The sequence below is a fragment of the Phyllobates terribilis genome, unplaced genomic scaffold (assembly GCF_046119375.1).
Source record: "Phyllobates terribilis strain yellow unplaced genomic scaffold, ASM4611937v1 Scaffold_3__8_contigs__length_932513732, whole genome shotgun sequence".
In the NCBI taxonomy this organism is placed as follows: Eukaryota; Metazoa; Chordata; class Amphibia; order Anura; family Dendrobatidae; genus Phyllobates; species Phyllobates terribilis.
In genome coordinates this window covers 207,405,955-207,421,883 of record NW_027362763.1, presented here as the reverse complement: position 1 = coordinate 207,421,883, position 15,929 = coordinate 207,405,955, and the positions used below count along the sequence as shown (strand labels likewise).

Below are 15,929 nucleotides of genomic sequence, written 5' to 3'. Positions count from 1 at the left end.
CTACATTGTCAGATTTTATTTTTGAAATAATTGCAAGACAGATTTCTTTACCTTAGAGAATAATTTAAATTGTGCGGGTTGTGGCAAAGACAAAGTTTTACAGCAAATTGGGGATCGACTTTTTGTCAATGTAAAGTAAAAAAAAAAATGTGATAGCTTTAGCAGTTTTTGCTAAAAAAAAAAACTGAAATATTTTTTTTATTCTACCCAGAAAGCTAAAAACTGAATATATTAACATTCACATCCGTCGTACACGTCCATGTGCTGTCCGATTTTCTCACAAACCGAACATTGACCTATAGAGTTTCATTGATCCACATCAGTTTTAAAATTTGATCCTTGTGTCCTATCAGTGAGACTCGGCCATTAAAATTTATGGAGATCTGTAGAAAACAGTGGAAACACGGAAGACGTACTTTGTCACTTCTAAGTGCAGTGATTGGCTGCAGCTGTCACATGCGCAGTGGTCAGGATGTCATCACTAGAGCCTGCCAACAAAGACCAGGGGCAGCGGAGGAGAAGCAGAGGTGGATGAAGAAAGCTAAATTTACTGTTTGTAACCTAGGGAAGCCTAATCCGTATACACTGCTCAAAAAAATAAAGGGAACACTCAAATAACACATCCTAGATCTGAATGAATGAAATATTCTCATTGAATACTTTGTTCTGTACAAAGTTGAATGTGCTGACAACAAAATCACACAAAAACCATCAATGGAAATCTAATTTATTAACCAATGGAGGCCTGGATTTGGAGTCACCCCCAAAATTAAAGTGGAAAAACACACTACAGGCTGATCCAACTTTGATGTAATGTCCTTAAAACAAGTCAAAATGAGGCTCAGTATTGTGTGTGGCCTCCACGTGCCTGTATGACCTCCCTACAACGCCTGGGCATGCTCATGATGAGGTTGCGGATGGTCTCCTGTGGGATCTCCTCCCAGACCTGGACTAAAGCATCCGCCAACTCCTGGACAGTCTGTGGTGCAACGTGACGTTGGTGGATGGAGCGAGGCATGATGTCCCAGATGTGCTCAATCGGATTCAGGTCTGGGGAACGGGCGGGCCAGTCCATAGCTTCAATGCCTTCATCTTGCAGGAACTGCTGACACACTCCAGCCACATGAGGTCTGGCATTGTCCTGCATTAGGAGGAACCCAGGGCCAACCGCACCAGCATATGGTCTCACAAGGGAGTCAGGCTACCTCCGGCGAGCACATGGAGGGCTGTGCAGCCCTCCAAAAAAATGCCACCCCACACCATTACTGATCCACTGCCAAACCAGTCATGCTGAAGGATGTTGAAGGCAGCAGATCGCCCTCCACAGCATCTCCAGACTCTGTCACATGTGCTCAGTGTGAACCTGCTTTCATCTGTGAAGAGCACAGGGCGCCAGTGGCGACTTTGCCAATCCTGATTTGTGGCAAATGCCAAGCGTTCTGCACGGTGTTGGGCTGTGAGCACAATCCCCATCTGTGGACGTCGGGCCCTCATACCACCCTCAAGGAGTCAGTTTCTAACAGTTTGTGCAGACACATGCACATTTATGGCCTGTTGGAGGTCATTTTGGAGGGCTCTGGCAGTGCTCCTCCTGTTCCTCCTTGCACAAAGGCAGAGGTAGCGGTCCTGCTGCTGGGTTGTTGCCCGCCTACGGCCCACTCCACGTCTCCTGGTGTACTGGCCTGTCTCTTGGTAGCCCCTCCAGCCTCTGGACACTACGCTGACACACACAGCAAACCTTCTTGCCACAGCTCGCATTGATGTGCCATCCTGGATGAGCTGCACTACCTGAGCAACTTCTGTGGGTTGTAGAGTCCGTCTCATGCTAGCACGAGTGTGAAAGCACAACCAACATTCAAAAGTGACCAAAACATCAGCCAGAAAGCATTGGTACTGAGATGTGGTCTGTGGTCCCCACCTGCAGAACCACTCCTTTATTGAGGGTGTCTTGATAATTGCCAATAATTTCCATCTATTGTCTATTTCATTTGCACAACAGCATGTGAAATTGATTGTCAATCAGTGTTGCTTCCTAAGTGGACAGTTTGATTTCACAGAAGTTTGATTTACTTGGAGGTATATTCTGTTGTTTAAGTGTTCCCTTTATTTTTTTGAGCAGTGTATATAATAACATTTTCGAAAAAAAAAAACTTTTAAGGATAGGCTATAGTTGGCTGGAATTTGTTTGTCATTCATAGGGATAGCCTGTCACAATGGCTCACACAATGCCACAGTTGCTAATGATTTGTTGGCGCGCTGACATGATAGTCATGAACCAGGCAAGAACACTGGTAATTAGTAACTTTATTAAAAAAGGCAAAACCCTGTTAAAGGAAATCAGTCACCAGTTTTTTTCTATATAATCTGAGAGCAGCATAATGTTGGGACAGAGACCCTGATTCCAGCAATGTGTCACTTACTGGGCTGCTTGCTATATATATATTTTTTTTAAATCACAGTTTTATCAGCAGGAGATTATCATAGAGGACTAGTAAACCTGTTGCCAGGTAGTCCTTCATATTCATAAGCTCTGTATAACCTCTCCTCCACCACTGATTGGCTGCTTTCTGCCTATGCACAGTGTACACAGAAATCTGCAAATCAGCGGTGTGGGTGGAGTTTACAGGGCTTAGCATTCTGAGCACCGCTAGATCTGTAGCCAATAAAACAGGGATTTTATAAAAAAAAAAAAAAAAAAATACAACACGCAGCCCAGTAAGTGATACATCGCTGGAATCAGGGTCTCTTATACTGCTCTCAGATTGTGTAGCAAAAAAAGTGGTGACAAATTCCCTTTAATAGAAACTATTGGTAAAAAAAAAACATTCTAATAAACGTCTACATCACATTTTTACAAAAGGTCATGGAATTGTAAATTTCACTGAAGACCTGTCAGCAGAATACAGCAGCGTGTGTCCGGTCTATAGACCACAGGGCACGGGGCCCATCCTCCAAACCTCCAAAATCCCAATAAATCCTACAATACCTTGATAGTTTGAAGCTTCACTTTCAGGACCAATTGACAATACACAAAAAAAGGAATAAAAATAAGTGAGAAGGAGCTTTGCTGACATGAGGCCGCCTTCCACCTCATCGCTATCTCTTCCCGTCTCTCCCGTATAATTAGTCCCCCCCGATACGCGGAGTCCTGACAGCTGTGTCTGCTGATCACAGGCGCTCCGCACCGGCCTTGTATGAACAGATGTGTGGTGACGGCTGAACTTCACAAGGGGATAGACACTCATTTCCCTAAAGCCATATATGTCACCTCTTTTTCCGAAGTCCACTGGGCTGTGAATAATCACATAATTACAGCCTCTACAGCCAGTCCTAGGACTTCTGCGCTTTGAAAGACAGGACCGCTTTAACCCATGAATGGTAGATGCCTGAACACATGGGAGACTCTGCCGTCACTGCCCCCGGGCGCTAAAAGAGTTAAGAGCCGGAGGGGGCAAAATGTCATTTGTATCGACTAATCTTTATCACATTTTATGGACAATTAAATATCAAAGGGATGGTTCTTCTTATCCGCTGGAATGGCGCATTTCAGTTTCTTTCTTGTGTTAGCTTCAGAATGAAACTGGGAATAAAAAAAAAACCTTGAAGGTAATATTATAGGCTTAGGCATACCTTAGCAGTCCTATAATTTGATAGGATGTGCGGAAGTGAGGGCTTACAGGCAGCAATTGAGAAGGCTAAAATCTAAGAAACACTTAAAATGTGCTTTCATCTGCAGCTGAGCCTCGCTGGTAACATTTCATGTCTGATCCGCAGCCACCCTCGCAGATTCAGGCTGGGCCATTGTTGTGCACAGTCATAAGTAAGGGAATGGGGAGAAGGAAAGTCAATGGGATTGGAATTCTTATGTTAAAGGAGTTTTCCTACTTAAAGGGTTGTCCCTTAAACAATGGTACAGACAACAAATGTATGATTGCTGGGGGTCCAGCTACTGTAACCCCCAGTGATGCCAAAAGAAGGGAGCAAAAATCCTGAGCGAATGAGTCGTTATTGAGCACAACTCCATTAGCCATCTCTAACTCCTGTACATTAGTTACTGACTTTTAGGGCCTTATTTTTCAAAGTTTTTATTCCAGTGTTATGGCGTAAAAAGCTTTGAAAAGTTGCAAAATTTCCTCGCAATGCAAGAATGCGCTAGATTGTTGTGACTTATGGTATTCTTACGCTAGATTTCCGCAGCTTCGACAAAGTCAGCACAGCTGGGGCCGGACGAGGCGTAGCAACTCCTGCTCTTCAAATTCATGACGAACGGCAAAGTTCCTTACTCAGCAGCAATCTTACTCCAGTCCCTAACTGGAGTAAGATTTGTGGCGAGGTGCACACCTCTTAATGAATCAGGAGTGTCTGACTCCAGCATGCCCCATCATCGACGCAGGTGAGATTTATGGTGGAAGGAACGCCACAGCTAGTCATGAATTAGTCCTGCCCACGTTGCACCTCCATTTTGTCAAAGCTGGGAGAAACTGGTGTGAATATGCCCAAAGTTGCAAAATTTTAGTGCAACTCCAAGTTGCGGCAAATGTTTTCCACTTTTCAAAGCTGTTATGTCAGGAACTATCATGAAAGATTTGAGAAGTCTTTTGGAGCGGGTCCACTCTGAAAAACACCTAAAAGCACGCTCAAAAAACTCTATTTATTTTTATTGTAAAACCACTTTGCTGTAAATATGTCCAGTGTTTGAGCGGTTTACCCTCTTGAGGTGTTGAAAAAACGTATGCAGGGAGAAAGGAAAGCGCACATCACTTCTCTGAAGCATCTCCCGATGGAAGACGCTCCTAACTAGGCACTGTCCAATCAGAAAGCTGCAAATAAATAAAAAACACCTTTGGGGAATATTTTGAGGAGTTTATTTCCTAAGAAGGCGTGTTTACGGAAACTGTTTCTATTAGAAATCTCATCGCTTTTGACCACTTAAAAAATAAAAATTAAAGAGGCCTCACCAAATTAAAAAGCCCAAATCTTTGGAACAATATGGTGGATTTAAGAAAACATCCCAATACAAAAAGCAGCAAAAAATTGGCCTCTTTTGAACTGGCGATCGGTTCCCTTTAATGGAGCAGTGGTCACACATGCTCAGTAACGCTTCATGCACACAGGGGACTTCTGGTCCCTCATTCTTGGGATCAGTGAGGGTCACAGCAGCAGCCGAGCCCCTAGCAATCATATTTTTATCATTTATCCTATGGATAAGTGATATATGTTGATTATGGCCTTTAGGAAGTAATGACATCAGTAGGATATGGCATCAATTAATGATCGATGACATCTGACTGCTGGGACCTCTACAATCCTTAGAATGAGGGAGTGCACTGCTTGTTAACGAAGTTATCAGACGTATCCCTCTACACAGGTTGGGTGATATAGGATCATGGGGAACGCCACCGGTGTGGAAGTCCCATGTAAATGTAACAGCAGTGCACAAGCGTTACCACAATCCATTCACTTTTGGGGGAGTGGTAGTGCGCACCCATAGACAGTGAATAGAGCAGTGGTCACTCATGGGGACATGGGATACCCATTCCCAGGATCGGTGGGTGTCTATATGGTCAAAGCCCCACTGATCATACATTTTTCACCGATCTTGTGCAAAGGTGATAAATGAGGTTGGTGAGTAACCCCTTTAAGTGCTGCTACTTCTACACTGATTTTCTTATGTGTAAAAACGCTTTGATAAATCTCTTCTATGGCTTTAAAAGTGCTCCGGCATTACTACTGGGAATGTAACCCAGAAGGCTTGTAGGAGCAGATTCACCGATCCTGCCTAAATTTACACTACATAGTAATAAAATGTGGTTGGATAATAATGTCTAAAGATACAACAGATCTAACTATACACCACCAATTGGTTGGCATAAAGTGCCACCCACTTCCACAGTGGCGGTGAGCGGTGCTGATGATGCTGAGATGTCTGAACAATCGTGGGGTTGTACCGCCATCAGCACCGCTCACTTCTGATGTGGAAGAGGATGGCTCTGGGCAGCACTCAATAACACTTTTAATTTACTGTAATATTCTTGCAGAATTTTGACAAATGTCTCATTTTAGTAAATCTGCAAGACAGTGCACTATAGCGGGAAGAATAGTATGGAAAGGACTGTGGGTCTAGGTACTTAAATGATGCAGACCTGCAATACCAGTCACAACCATAGATAAGGGTGGCGCATTTCTGGAAGAAAGCAGCTCTTTGTTCCAAATCCTTTATAACCCCTAGAATAAAACTAATCTGCAATAACAGACACAGCCCAGGGGACAGACTGGCGCTGAAGAGCTTTATTTTCCTGATAACCAACAACCCACTGCCTGAATACTTTTTTTTGGCCACTCGTTTTTCTTTACTTGCTGCTTTTTTCTTGCCATAATACAAATTCTAACAGTCTATTCAGTAGGACTATCAGCTGTGTATCCACCTGACTTCTGCACAACACAACTGATGGTCCCAACCCCATTTATAAGGCAAGAAATCCCACTTATTAAACCTGACAGGGCACACCTGTGAAGTGAAAACCATTTCCGGTGACTACCTCTTGAAGCTCATCAAGAGAATGCCAAGAGTGTGCACTGCACAAGAATCAGAAATGTGACATCAAGGCATCATTAACCTTTAAGAAATCCCTTCTGTAATGTTTTTACCCCAGGCAGACAGTATGCGGTTTATTGACAAAGTGGGCACCATGTTCTTCTAGGATACTGACTGGCTTTACTAATGGTCCATTTACACGGGCCGACCTGATCTATAAACAGCTGCCGATTAGCTGCCTGTATGAATGGCGGTCAATTTAGCAGCCTGGTTATAGCGGTAGATCCGGCCTCAGATGTGCCCTGACGATTTGTAACAGAGCGACCATTCAGTGCACATGAGCGCTCATCGTTCTCAGCAGCACAGAAACTCATTGCACCTGACAAACGAGTGATTTGTGTGATCGTCAGGTGATCAGCAGTCTGTTTACATGGTAAGAATATTGTGCTCAGTGGAGTGCTCAGTGGAGTGCTCAGTGGAATGCTCAGTGGAATGCTCAGTGGACTGCTCAGTGGACTGCTCAGTGGACTGCTCAGTGGACTGCTCAGTGGACTGCTCAGTGGGCGCTAACCATAAAGGAGTTGATTTAATAATGTACGATAATAATGATTTAATACACGGACCAGAATTTTAGATTAATTTGCACCAAAAACCTGTCTTCCACCACTTATTATGTGTTTTAGATACATTTCTCGACAATGGGTGTGACCTAATGAGAGGGGTGTCTTCTAAATAGGTCTAAATGCACCTAAATTTCTCATAACCTATAGGACTACAGTAAGCTAAATATTAGTTGCAGATTTAGACTAAGCAGTCTAAAAATGTGCCAGATTCATCAGCCTCAATCACTAAGATGTATTTGACCCATTTTAAGTGTGCATTGTCTATAAATTGGGCGGCTTTAGTAAGTTAGCTCCAATGTGCCCAATATAAAAGAAAATGACATGCAGCACATTCATTGTGTTTATCATGTAACATGCATACTTTTTACCCTAAGGCTCCACACACCTTAGTTATTGGACGAATGATCGCTTGGACAACAGTAATCTTCCCCACCTCAGCCATATACACAGCAGGGGTGCTCGTCTGTCTCGGCTGGATGCTACTGTGTTCTCTCCGAGCCAACGAATGACGGAAACCTCTAGTGGCAGCACAGCTCCTGGGAAACTAAGCAGCCGTTGGAAATCCAACAGGAAGGATCCTTCTCTACCCCCAACATCATAGGTCAGAGACTCCCATACATGTTACAGTGTCAGCAGCTCCCACCGATATCGACATTAGTCTAATGTATATGACTGCCTTTACCATTCTTGGTGCAAAATATTAAAAGGTGCTTGTTGCACTTTCATTCTTCATTAACGCAGCGCTCCCCTGCCTCCTGCCTTCCTGTTTGCGGAGGGCATGTGCTCCTGATTATAGAGAGTTCAGATAGGCTGAACTGTGCACTCTCGGATGTTGCGAGCAGAGGCAGCTTGGAACACGAAGTAGAAAAGTGCTTGTAATCCGTGCGCTCCTTGCCTAGGAGACAGGTCTCCGCTGATAGACTGCAGAGGTGGCTGGTAACCTAGGCATCAAATTGTCTTAAAAAATGGAGGGATTTTTAATTCTATAATTTTACAAAGAGGATTTTTAATATTGTTAAAATCAAGTAAAACTGATTATATGTAAAGCACTTGGCAATTTTACCTATTTATGAAGATGAGTAAATACATGTCTCACATGACTAGCAAGTTGAGCCAAATATATTAAAGGGGTTGTCCACTACTAGGACAACCCCTTCTCATACCCCACGCTTGGCCCTGATAAAATAAAATGCTTATACTCGCCTCCTGTGCCGGCGCCGTTCCAGCGATGTCGGCACTCGCGGTCCCGGGTCTCTCATGAGGTTGTTGTGACACGTAGTGCCAGGCGCCCAATCAGCGCTGGCGTCACTTTCCCCCCACCTTCGGTCGAATTGAACATGAAGAGGAAGTCCAGGATGCAGATGATCTCTGACTTTCTCTTCATGTTCAATTTGTCCGAAGGTAGGGGGAAAGTGACGCCAGCGCTGATTGGGCACCGGGAACTACGTGTCACAACAACCTCATGAGAGACCCGGGACCGCGAGTGCCGACAAAGCTGGAAGGGCGCCAGCAAGGGAGGCGAGTATAGGCTTTTATATTTTTCGGGGCCAAGTGTGGTGTATGACAAGGAGTTGTCCAAGTAGTGGACAACTTCTTTAAGCCATGTGCACCATTTTAATAAATTTGGCGTTTTGCCGACTCAGAAGTTCAGACATCCTACGACACTATGGCCCTGAGTATTGCCTTCAGTCTTGCACAGGCACTTTCAGCTGCCGTACGTTACTGCAATAGATGTGTACAAGTCCGAGACTGGAGTACACTCATGTTGTAATTTATGACACTTTAGTGGCGTAAATTCAGATTATTTTTTGGCTGCATTCGACTTAGTAAAGCTCTTCCCACTTCAGAACGCTGGCAGAGCTTGCCAGGATAGCTGCGAAAAGACCAGAAGTCACTAAATTCTTTGCGCAACTACAGGTGGCACACAAGTTTTGCGACGTTTCCAACAGTTTTATGCCAGAATTCTGGTGATGAATCAGAGCCTTACGGATCCTGCCCACTTGTCTGTGCCAGTCTGTAGACACAGTGCTTATTGTTTCGCTACCAGAAGGTCTATTAAAAACTGAAATAACAATGGTAGCTTATTAATTATTATTTAATTAACTGGTTACATGCTGCAACGCTCTCAAGAGGCACCAATATTTCTTACACTGTAATTACAGAATGTAAATGAAGCCGCCACAATACAAGACTGCGAAACAGTAAAGGATAAGGGGGCTAATAGCTGGGGGGTGTGATACACAGCAGGGGAAGGGCGGGAATAAGAATAACAAGATTGGTATTAATGTAATATACAATGCAGATCAAAGGCCTGGAATCTACAAGAGACCCCACAGGGAGCGGCTAATAATTACCCACGAAACTGTACCTACTGTCACTGATGTATTATCAGAGCCCGGCTCTCCCGCTGTGTCTCCATAGCCGAATGCTTTAAATCTCATTTACTTTTCTATTCTGAGTTTCACCAGCTTCTCCTAATTATTATTTAACACGCTGTCTGCATTTCATGCCTGCTTAAAGATCCAGAAACACACGGCTTTCTTCCAGTGGCCACCAGCCATTACAGGTGCAGCCAGTGTAATTGTGCCTGCTGGCTCCTAAACACTGGGACACGCTTAATTCGCCAGGAGGGTGCCACCCAGCCCACGGACTGCACCTTGCTGGTGAGCTAGGGTGGAGGTTAGGAGCAGGTGCACGCACCTTACACGCCTGGCCATGGAGAATCATATAAGTGACACTACATACCTGGCCATAATACAATCCTTTACCCCATCCAAACACTAAGATAAAGGTTTACTTAAAGGGATTGTCTTACCACTAAATCCTATGTCCATTTGCCCGATTAGGACAATTACACTACACAATACGGTGGGATTCTGCTTTGGTCGCTCTTGCTCTGTTGGACTTGGTGGATTAGATGGGTAACGATTCATCTGAATGGCTGATATATAAGGCTACATTACCCCTGCAGTGGCCTATACAGTGGAAGCAAGTGGCCAGTTGTGGCTTTCCTCCTATCCCAATAAGAGATTACCATTAGGACCAAGAGAAGTCAGAGCCACATCGATCCGTTGACCTTCTAAAAATGGGTTTTCTCCATGCTCCAGCCTTTATTTTATTTGCCAAGTCAATTGGCAGTGAAGAATGGATCTGACTAAGAGCACACAAAGTTTTTTGAGGAGTCTCTTAAAGAGCGTCCGCTCCAAAAAAACATCTGAAAAGAATCGCTCAAAAAACACTTGAAAGATGATTCCTATCCATCTCTATTGTAAAACATCTGGTGGGGAAAAAAAAAAGAAGTGTGTTTCACTTCTTTGAAGCATCTCCTGATGGAAAACACTCCAACCTAGGCACTGTTCAATCAAAAGGCTGCAAAAAAGCGTTTCAGTGGAAAAAAAAGAAAAACTCCTCCAAAACTCCCCAAAGAGAGAGCATTTCCTGAAGCAGTTTCCACTAGAAAAGTTGCCGTTTCTAAGCGCCTCAAAACTGTGTGCACATAGGCTTAGGAAAGTTGACTGCTGGTAGAAGATAACATATGGGCCACAGAGGAAGAACATCTAAACCATCTGATGATGACACAAGGGCACAGTGGAGTTGGTTGGCCATTTCACTATTCTCCAGTCTGGACACCAGTTATTCGCAGTAAAGAAAGGCTTCGATGAAGTAGGTTGGATGACCTGGTAGTCTCTAGCACCAGTCTTAAGGCCATGGTCACATGACACAAATTTGTGGTAAGCAAATCCATTGTGGATTTTTCACAAAATCTGACACTTGGATCTCTACCACATGCAGATTAAGCCTCATGGTAATTCACTGCAGCTAATCCACAGCTGTAGAATTCTTGCCAAAAATGAACAGGTTGTGGATTTTAAAATCCACAGTACGCTCCTTATTCTACAGTGAATAGGGCCCAAAAAAATCAGAGCTTCAGTTCACCTCCAATAAAGTGATGGATCTACTGACAGGATTGGCTGGTGTTGTCCTCTAGTCCAACACCCCTCAGGATCATTGCCGGCCAAACACTTGATCAGCCAAAAGGTCTCTCCAGACCAGGGCTGTGGAGTCGGAGTCGGTGCCCATGTTGGTGGAGTCAGAGTTGAAGTCGGTATAAAATGGACCGACTCCGACTCCTAAAATATATAATAAATTGGGTACAGTAGTTCAATGCCGTTTGTGGGGAATATTTTTTCATAAGAATTTGAGAAAGTTATGAAATGTCCTATAAAGGTCTGTCCTATTCCTGATCTAAGGGTCTAGACTTTTAGCTGAGAAAAATGTGTCCTACCATAAATTTACCACTTAAACATGAGCCGTGTATGAGGGAGTTGGAGTCGTGGTCATGGAAATTGAGGAGTCAGAGTCGAAGGTTTGGTTTACTGACTCCACAGCCCAGCTCCAGACTCCTCTATACAAATGCATGCCTACTCGGCACAACACGACGAGATTTGGGTAAAGGGCGGTCAGTCAGATTGCTCAAGCGGCAGATTATATTTCAGGAGAACAAAAGGACTGGGTGCTGAAGTTTAACATGTCTGAAACTTTTCTCTTCCTGACCATCTGTCTGGAGGCCCTAACTATATAAAATTTTCAGTTTGTGCTGCCGAAATTGCCAGGTTTTCCCGTCTTTTCTCTGTGCATCACCATCTCATCTCCAGTACAGAGGGTCTGGATACATGGCCGGTCTATGCCTCACCATCTCATCTCCAGTACAGAGGGTCTGGACACGTGGCCGGTCTATGCATCACCATCTCATCTCCAGTACATAGGATCTCGACACGTGGCCGATCTATGCATCACCATCTCATCTCCAGTACAGAGGGTCTGAACACGTGGCCGATCTATGCATCACCATCTCATCACCAGTACAGAGGGTCTGGACCTCATCTCCAGTACAGAGGGTCTGAACACGTGGCCGGTCTATGTATCACCATCTCATCTCCAGTACAGAGGGTCTGGACACATGGCCGGTCTATGCATCACCATCACATCTCCAGTACAGAGGGTCTGGACCTCATCTCCAGTACAGAGGGTCCTGACCTCATCTCCAGTACAGAGGGTCTGGACAAGTGGCCCGTCTATGTATCACCATCTCATCTCCAGTACAGAGGGTCTGGACACGTGGCCGGTCTATGTATCACCATCTCATCTCCAGTACAGAAGGTCAGGACACGTGGCCGGTCTATGTATCACCATCTCATCTCCAGTACAGAGGGTCTGGACACATGTCCGGTCTATGTATCACCATCTCATCTCCAGTACAGAAGGTCTGGACATGTGGCCGGTCTATGTATCACCATCTCATCTCCAGTACAGAGGGTCTGGAACTCATCTCCAGTACAGAAGGTCTGGACACTTTGCCGATCTACGCACCACCATCTCATCTCCAGTACATAGGGTCTGGACACATGGCGGGTCTATGCATCACCGTCTCATCTCCAGTACAGAGTGTCTGGACCTCATCTCCAGTACAGAGGGTCTGAACACGTGGCCGGTCTATGCATCACCATCTCATCTCCAGTACAGAGGGTCTGGAACTCCTCTCCAGTACAGCAGGTCTGGAACTCATCTCCAGTACAGAAGGTCTGGATACGTGGCCGATCTATGCACCACCATCTCATCTCCAGTACAGAGGGTCTCGACACGTGGCCGGTCTATGCATCACCATCTCATCTCCAGTACAGAGGGTCTGGACGCGTGGCGGGTCTAGTCTTTAACATCACTACATCACAGGAAGAACATCTAATTCACAGTGATGAGAGGGTCTGGTAGACTAGGTAGAAGGGTCTTTCACCAGTCTTACAGGCAGATCACCAGGCCATCTCCAGTAAAGAGGGGGCACAGTGCGGCTCACCACATATGCCAGTCTAAACCATGACTTATTGCAGAGGGCCAGTAATGCATACACACCCTTCATAGAACAATGGGGCAAAATAATCCAAAAATACATTGTGGTCATAAATTTGTTTACTCCTTTTGCTGTCCAAATTTTTTACTGGAAATTAGTAATAGCCTAAATCCACAAACAATAGTTCTCATAACTGAACCATGGAGGTCGTAAAAGAATTGGAAATTAATTTGTTCTTTTTTCAACATCAGGAATATGAGATTTTGTACGACATATACGCTAATTAGAGGATTTGTAGATTCCAGGATCACCCAGTCCCTATATTCCGTATAAATCTATAATATTAGCCAAATCCTAAAAGCCTATAGTTCCTGTACAAGTATTCACTGTGTACCTGCTAGGAATACGGCTTCTGATGATCCATGCACTCTATGCCGTCCTGGGTGTGAAGTCAGAGGAAATCAGATCATTTCTAAGAGACGATTCCTGGAGACCTCGGCCTCGAATCAGACAGCAGCTAATACCCGGCTTGGGTTACAAGGACTGATCCTGTAACATTAGCACCAAAACATCACAACTCCACCGTGATAATTTTCAGAGCTCCCATCCCATAGAGAGGAGCAGAGGTTATGACCCAGGTTGGGTGTACGCTCCTTAAGTATGTTAAAGGGACAGAAGGTGCATGAAAAGCCAACTATTATACATATGCTTAGAAAGGAGGACACAACTGTATACACATGAAGAGAGACCGCAGTCTATGTACAGATAATCTAACGCATAGGGGAATGCAGCACATGAGGACCGGACCTGGCACCATCACGCTGAAATAATAATCTATGAAAGGGTCATTGCCATCGCAGACATTTATGGTGTATCCCGAGGATATTCTAACACTGTCCGATAGAAGTGTGTGTCCCACACCTAAGAGGCCCACACCCATGTTCAGAATATAGGACGACATCGTTCTGTCGCATCTCATGACTTGCACCCCACATATGATGACATGGACACCTCCCAATATATGCACCAAATGTAAAGCCCAATGCTGTGTGAAAACAGCCCAGACGTTTGTGATCCCTGTTCTGATCTTAAATCACAATGCATGGACTGGCCGCGCGACTCCGGCCCCAAGTGTGACAGCTTCATATATGTCTATGAGGCCGTCAAGCTCGGTTCGGGAGACGGGCGGTCAGTCCATGCATTGCAATGTGAGATCGGACTGATCATCACGGATGTCTGAAAGAGTCCTTACTCTGGAGCAATTATCTAATTGCCTCCATTTCTGGTCACCTAGCACCAAACTGCGAGACTCCTGGCATACAGAACTTACATTGTTCACTACATTGCTTACAAAACTATGCCAAATGCTTTTTGCTAAAAGTGTTCCTTGTTCAGCTCCCATATAGCGCCACCCGAGGGAAATGAACATTACAATGTGCCTACTAAAAGCAATGGGCGGCATGTGTAATACATGGAGGTGCCAGGTCCGTCAGGACAAGAGATGCTTTCTGTAGGGGTTCTCCAATCTGTCTAATAAATGAGATGAAAAATGGGTTCGCTCTGCACTACCTGCTTCTTCACTGTGAGTTGCTTTTGATTTTAGTGTAGGTAATCTTATTATTGTACATTCTTCCATTTTTATGCAGGATGCATCCAGCCCCTTAACTGTTGGCAGGGTAAATTGGGGTGTCCATCCTTGTGGGGTGCACGATCGACCCTTTAACCCCTTTACAACCCAAGGTGGCTTGCACGTTAATGACCAGGCCAATTTTTACAATTCTGACCACTGTCACTTTATGAGGTAATTACTCTGGAACGCTTCAACGGATCCCCCTGATTCTGAGAGTGTTTTTTTGTGACATATTGTACTTCAGGATAGTGCTAAAATTTGTTCGATATCACTTGTGTTTATTTGTGAAAAAAAACGGAAATTTGGCAAAAATTTTGCAATTTTCAAAATTTTAATTTTTATGCCCTTAAATCAGAGAGATATGTCACACAAAAGAGTTAATAAATAACATTTCCCACATGTCTACTTTACATCAGCACAATTTTGAAACCAAAATTTTTTTTATTAGGGGGCTATAAGGGTTAAAAGTTGACCAGCGATTTCTCATTTTTCCAACAAAATTTACAAAATCATTTTTTTAGGGACCACATCACATTTGAAGTCACTTTGAGGGGTCTTTATGACAGAAAATACCCAAAAGTGACACCATTCTAAAAAGTGCACCCCTCAAGGTACTCAAAACCACATTCAAGAACTTTATTAACCCTTCAGGTGCTTCACAGGAATTTTTGGAATGTGGAAGAAAAAAATTAACAATTAACTTTTTTCACAAAAATGTTATTTTAAACCCAATTTTTTTTATTTTCGCAGGGGTAACAGGAAAAAATGGACCCCAAAATTTGTTGTGCAATTTCCCCTGAGTACACAGATACCCCATATGTGGGGAAAAACCACTGTTTGGGTGCATGGCAGGGTTCGGAAGGGAAGGAGCACCATTTGACTTTTTGATTGCAAAATTTGCTTGAATAATTAGCAGATGCCATGTTGCGTTTGGAGAGCCCCTGATGTGCCTAAACAGTGGAAACCCCCCACAAGTGACACCATTTTGGAAACTAGACCCCTCAGGGAACTTATCTAGATGTGTGTTGAGCACCTTTAACCCCCAGGTGCTTCACAGAAGTTTATAACATTGAGCCGTAAAAATAAAATTTTCACATTTTTCCCACAAAAATGTTTTTCAGCCCCCAATTTTGCATTTTCATAAGGGTAACAGGAGAAATGGCACCATGCAGTTTGTTGTGCAATTTCTCCTGAGTAAGAAGATACCTCATATGTGGGGGAAAACCACTGCTTGGGCACACGGCAGGGTTCGGAAGGGAAGGAGCGCCATTTGACTTTTTGATTGTAAAATTTGCT

General features: G+C 44.2%; 1 protein-coding gene across 2 annotated transcripts in view; it reads right to left on the bottom strand.

Annotated features, from left to right (window-relative positions):
* The window catches only part of FARSB (phenylalanyl-tRNA synthetase subunit beta), a 58,917-nt gene that overhangs the window by 4,976 nt on the left and 38,012 nt on the right, over window positions 1-15,929 (bottom strand). Inside the window, exon 17 of one of the 2 annotated variants that reach the window (XM_073674612.1) lies at window positions 13,506-13,552. The exons of the other annotated variant lie outside the window; for it this stretch is intronic. Within the exon in view, the coding sequence (XP_073530713.1) occupies window positions 13,521-13,552 (32 nt within the window). The 3' untranslated portion in view covers window positions 13,506-13,520. Of the gene's footprint in view, window positions 1-13,505; window positions 13,553-15,929 lie in introns of those variants that run through there. 2 annotated transcript variants of the gene reach the window in all.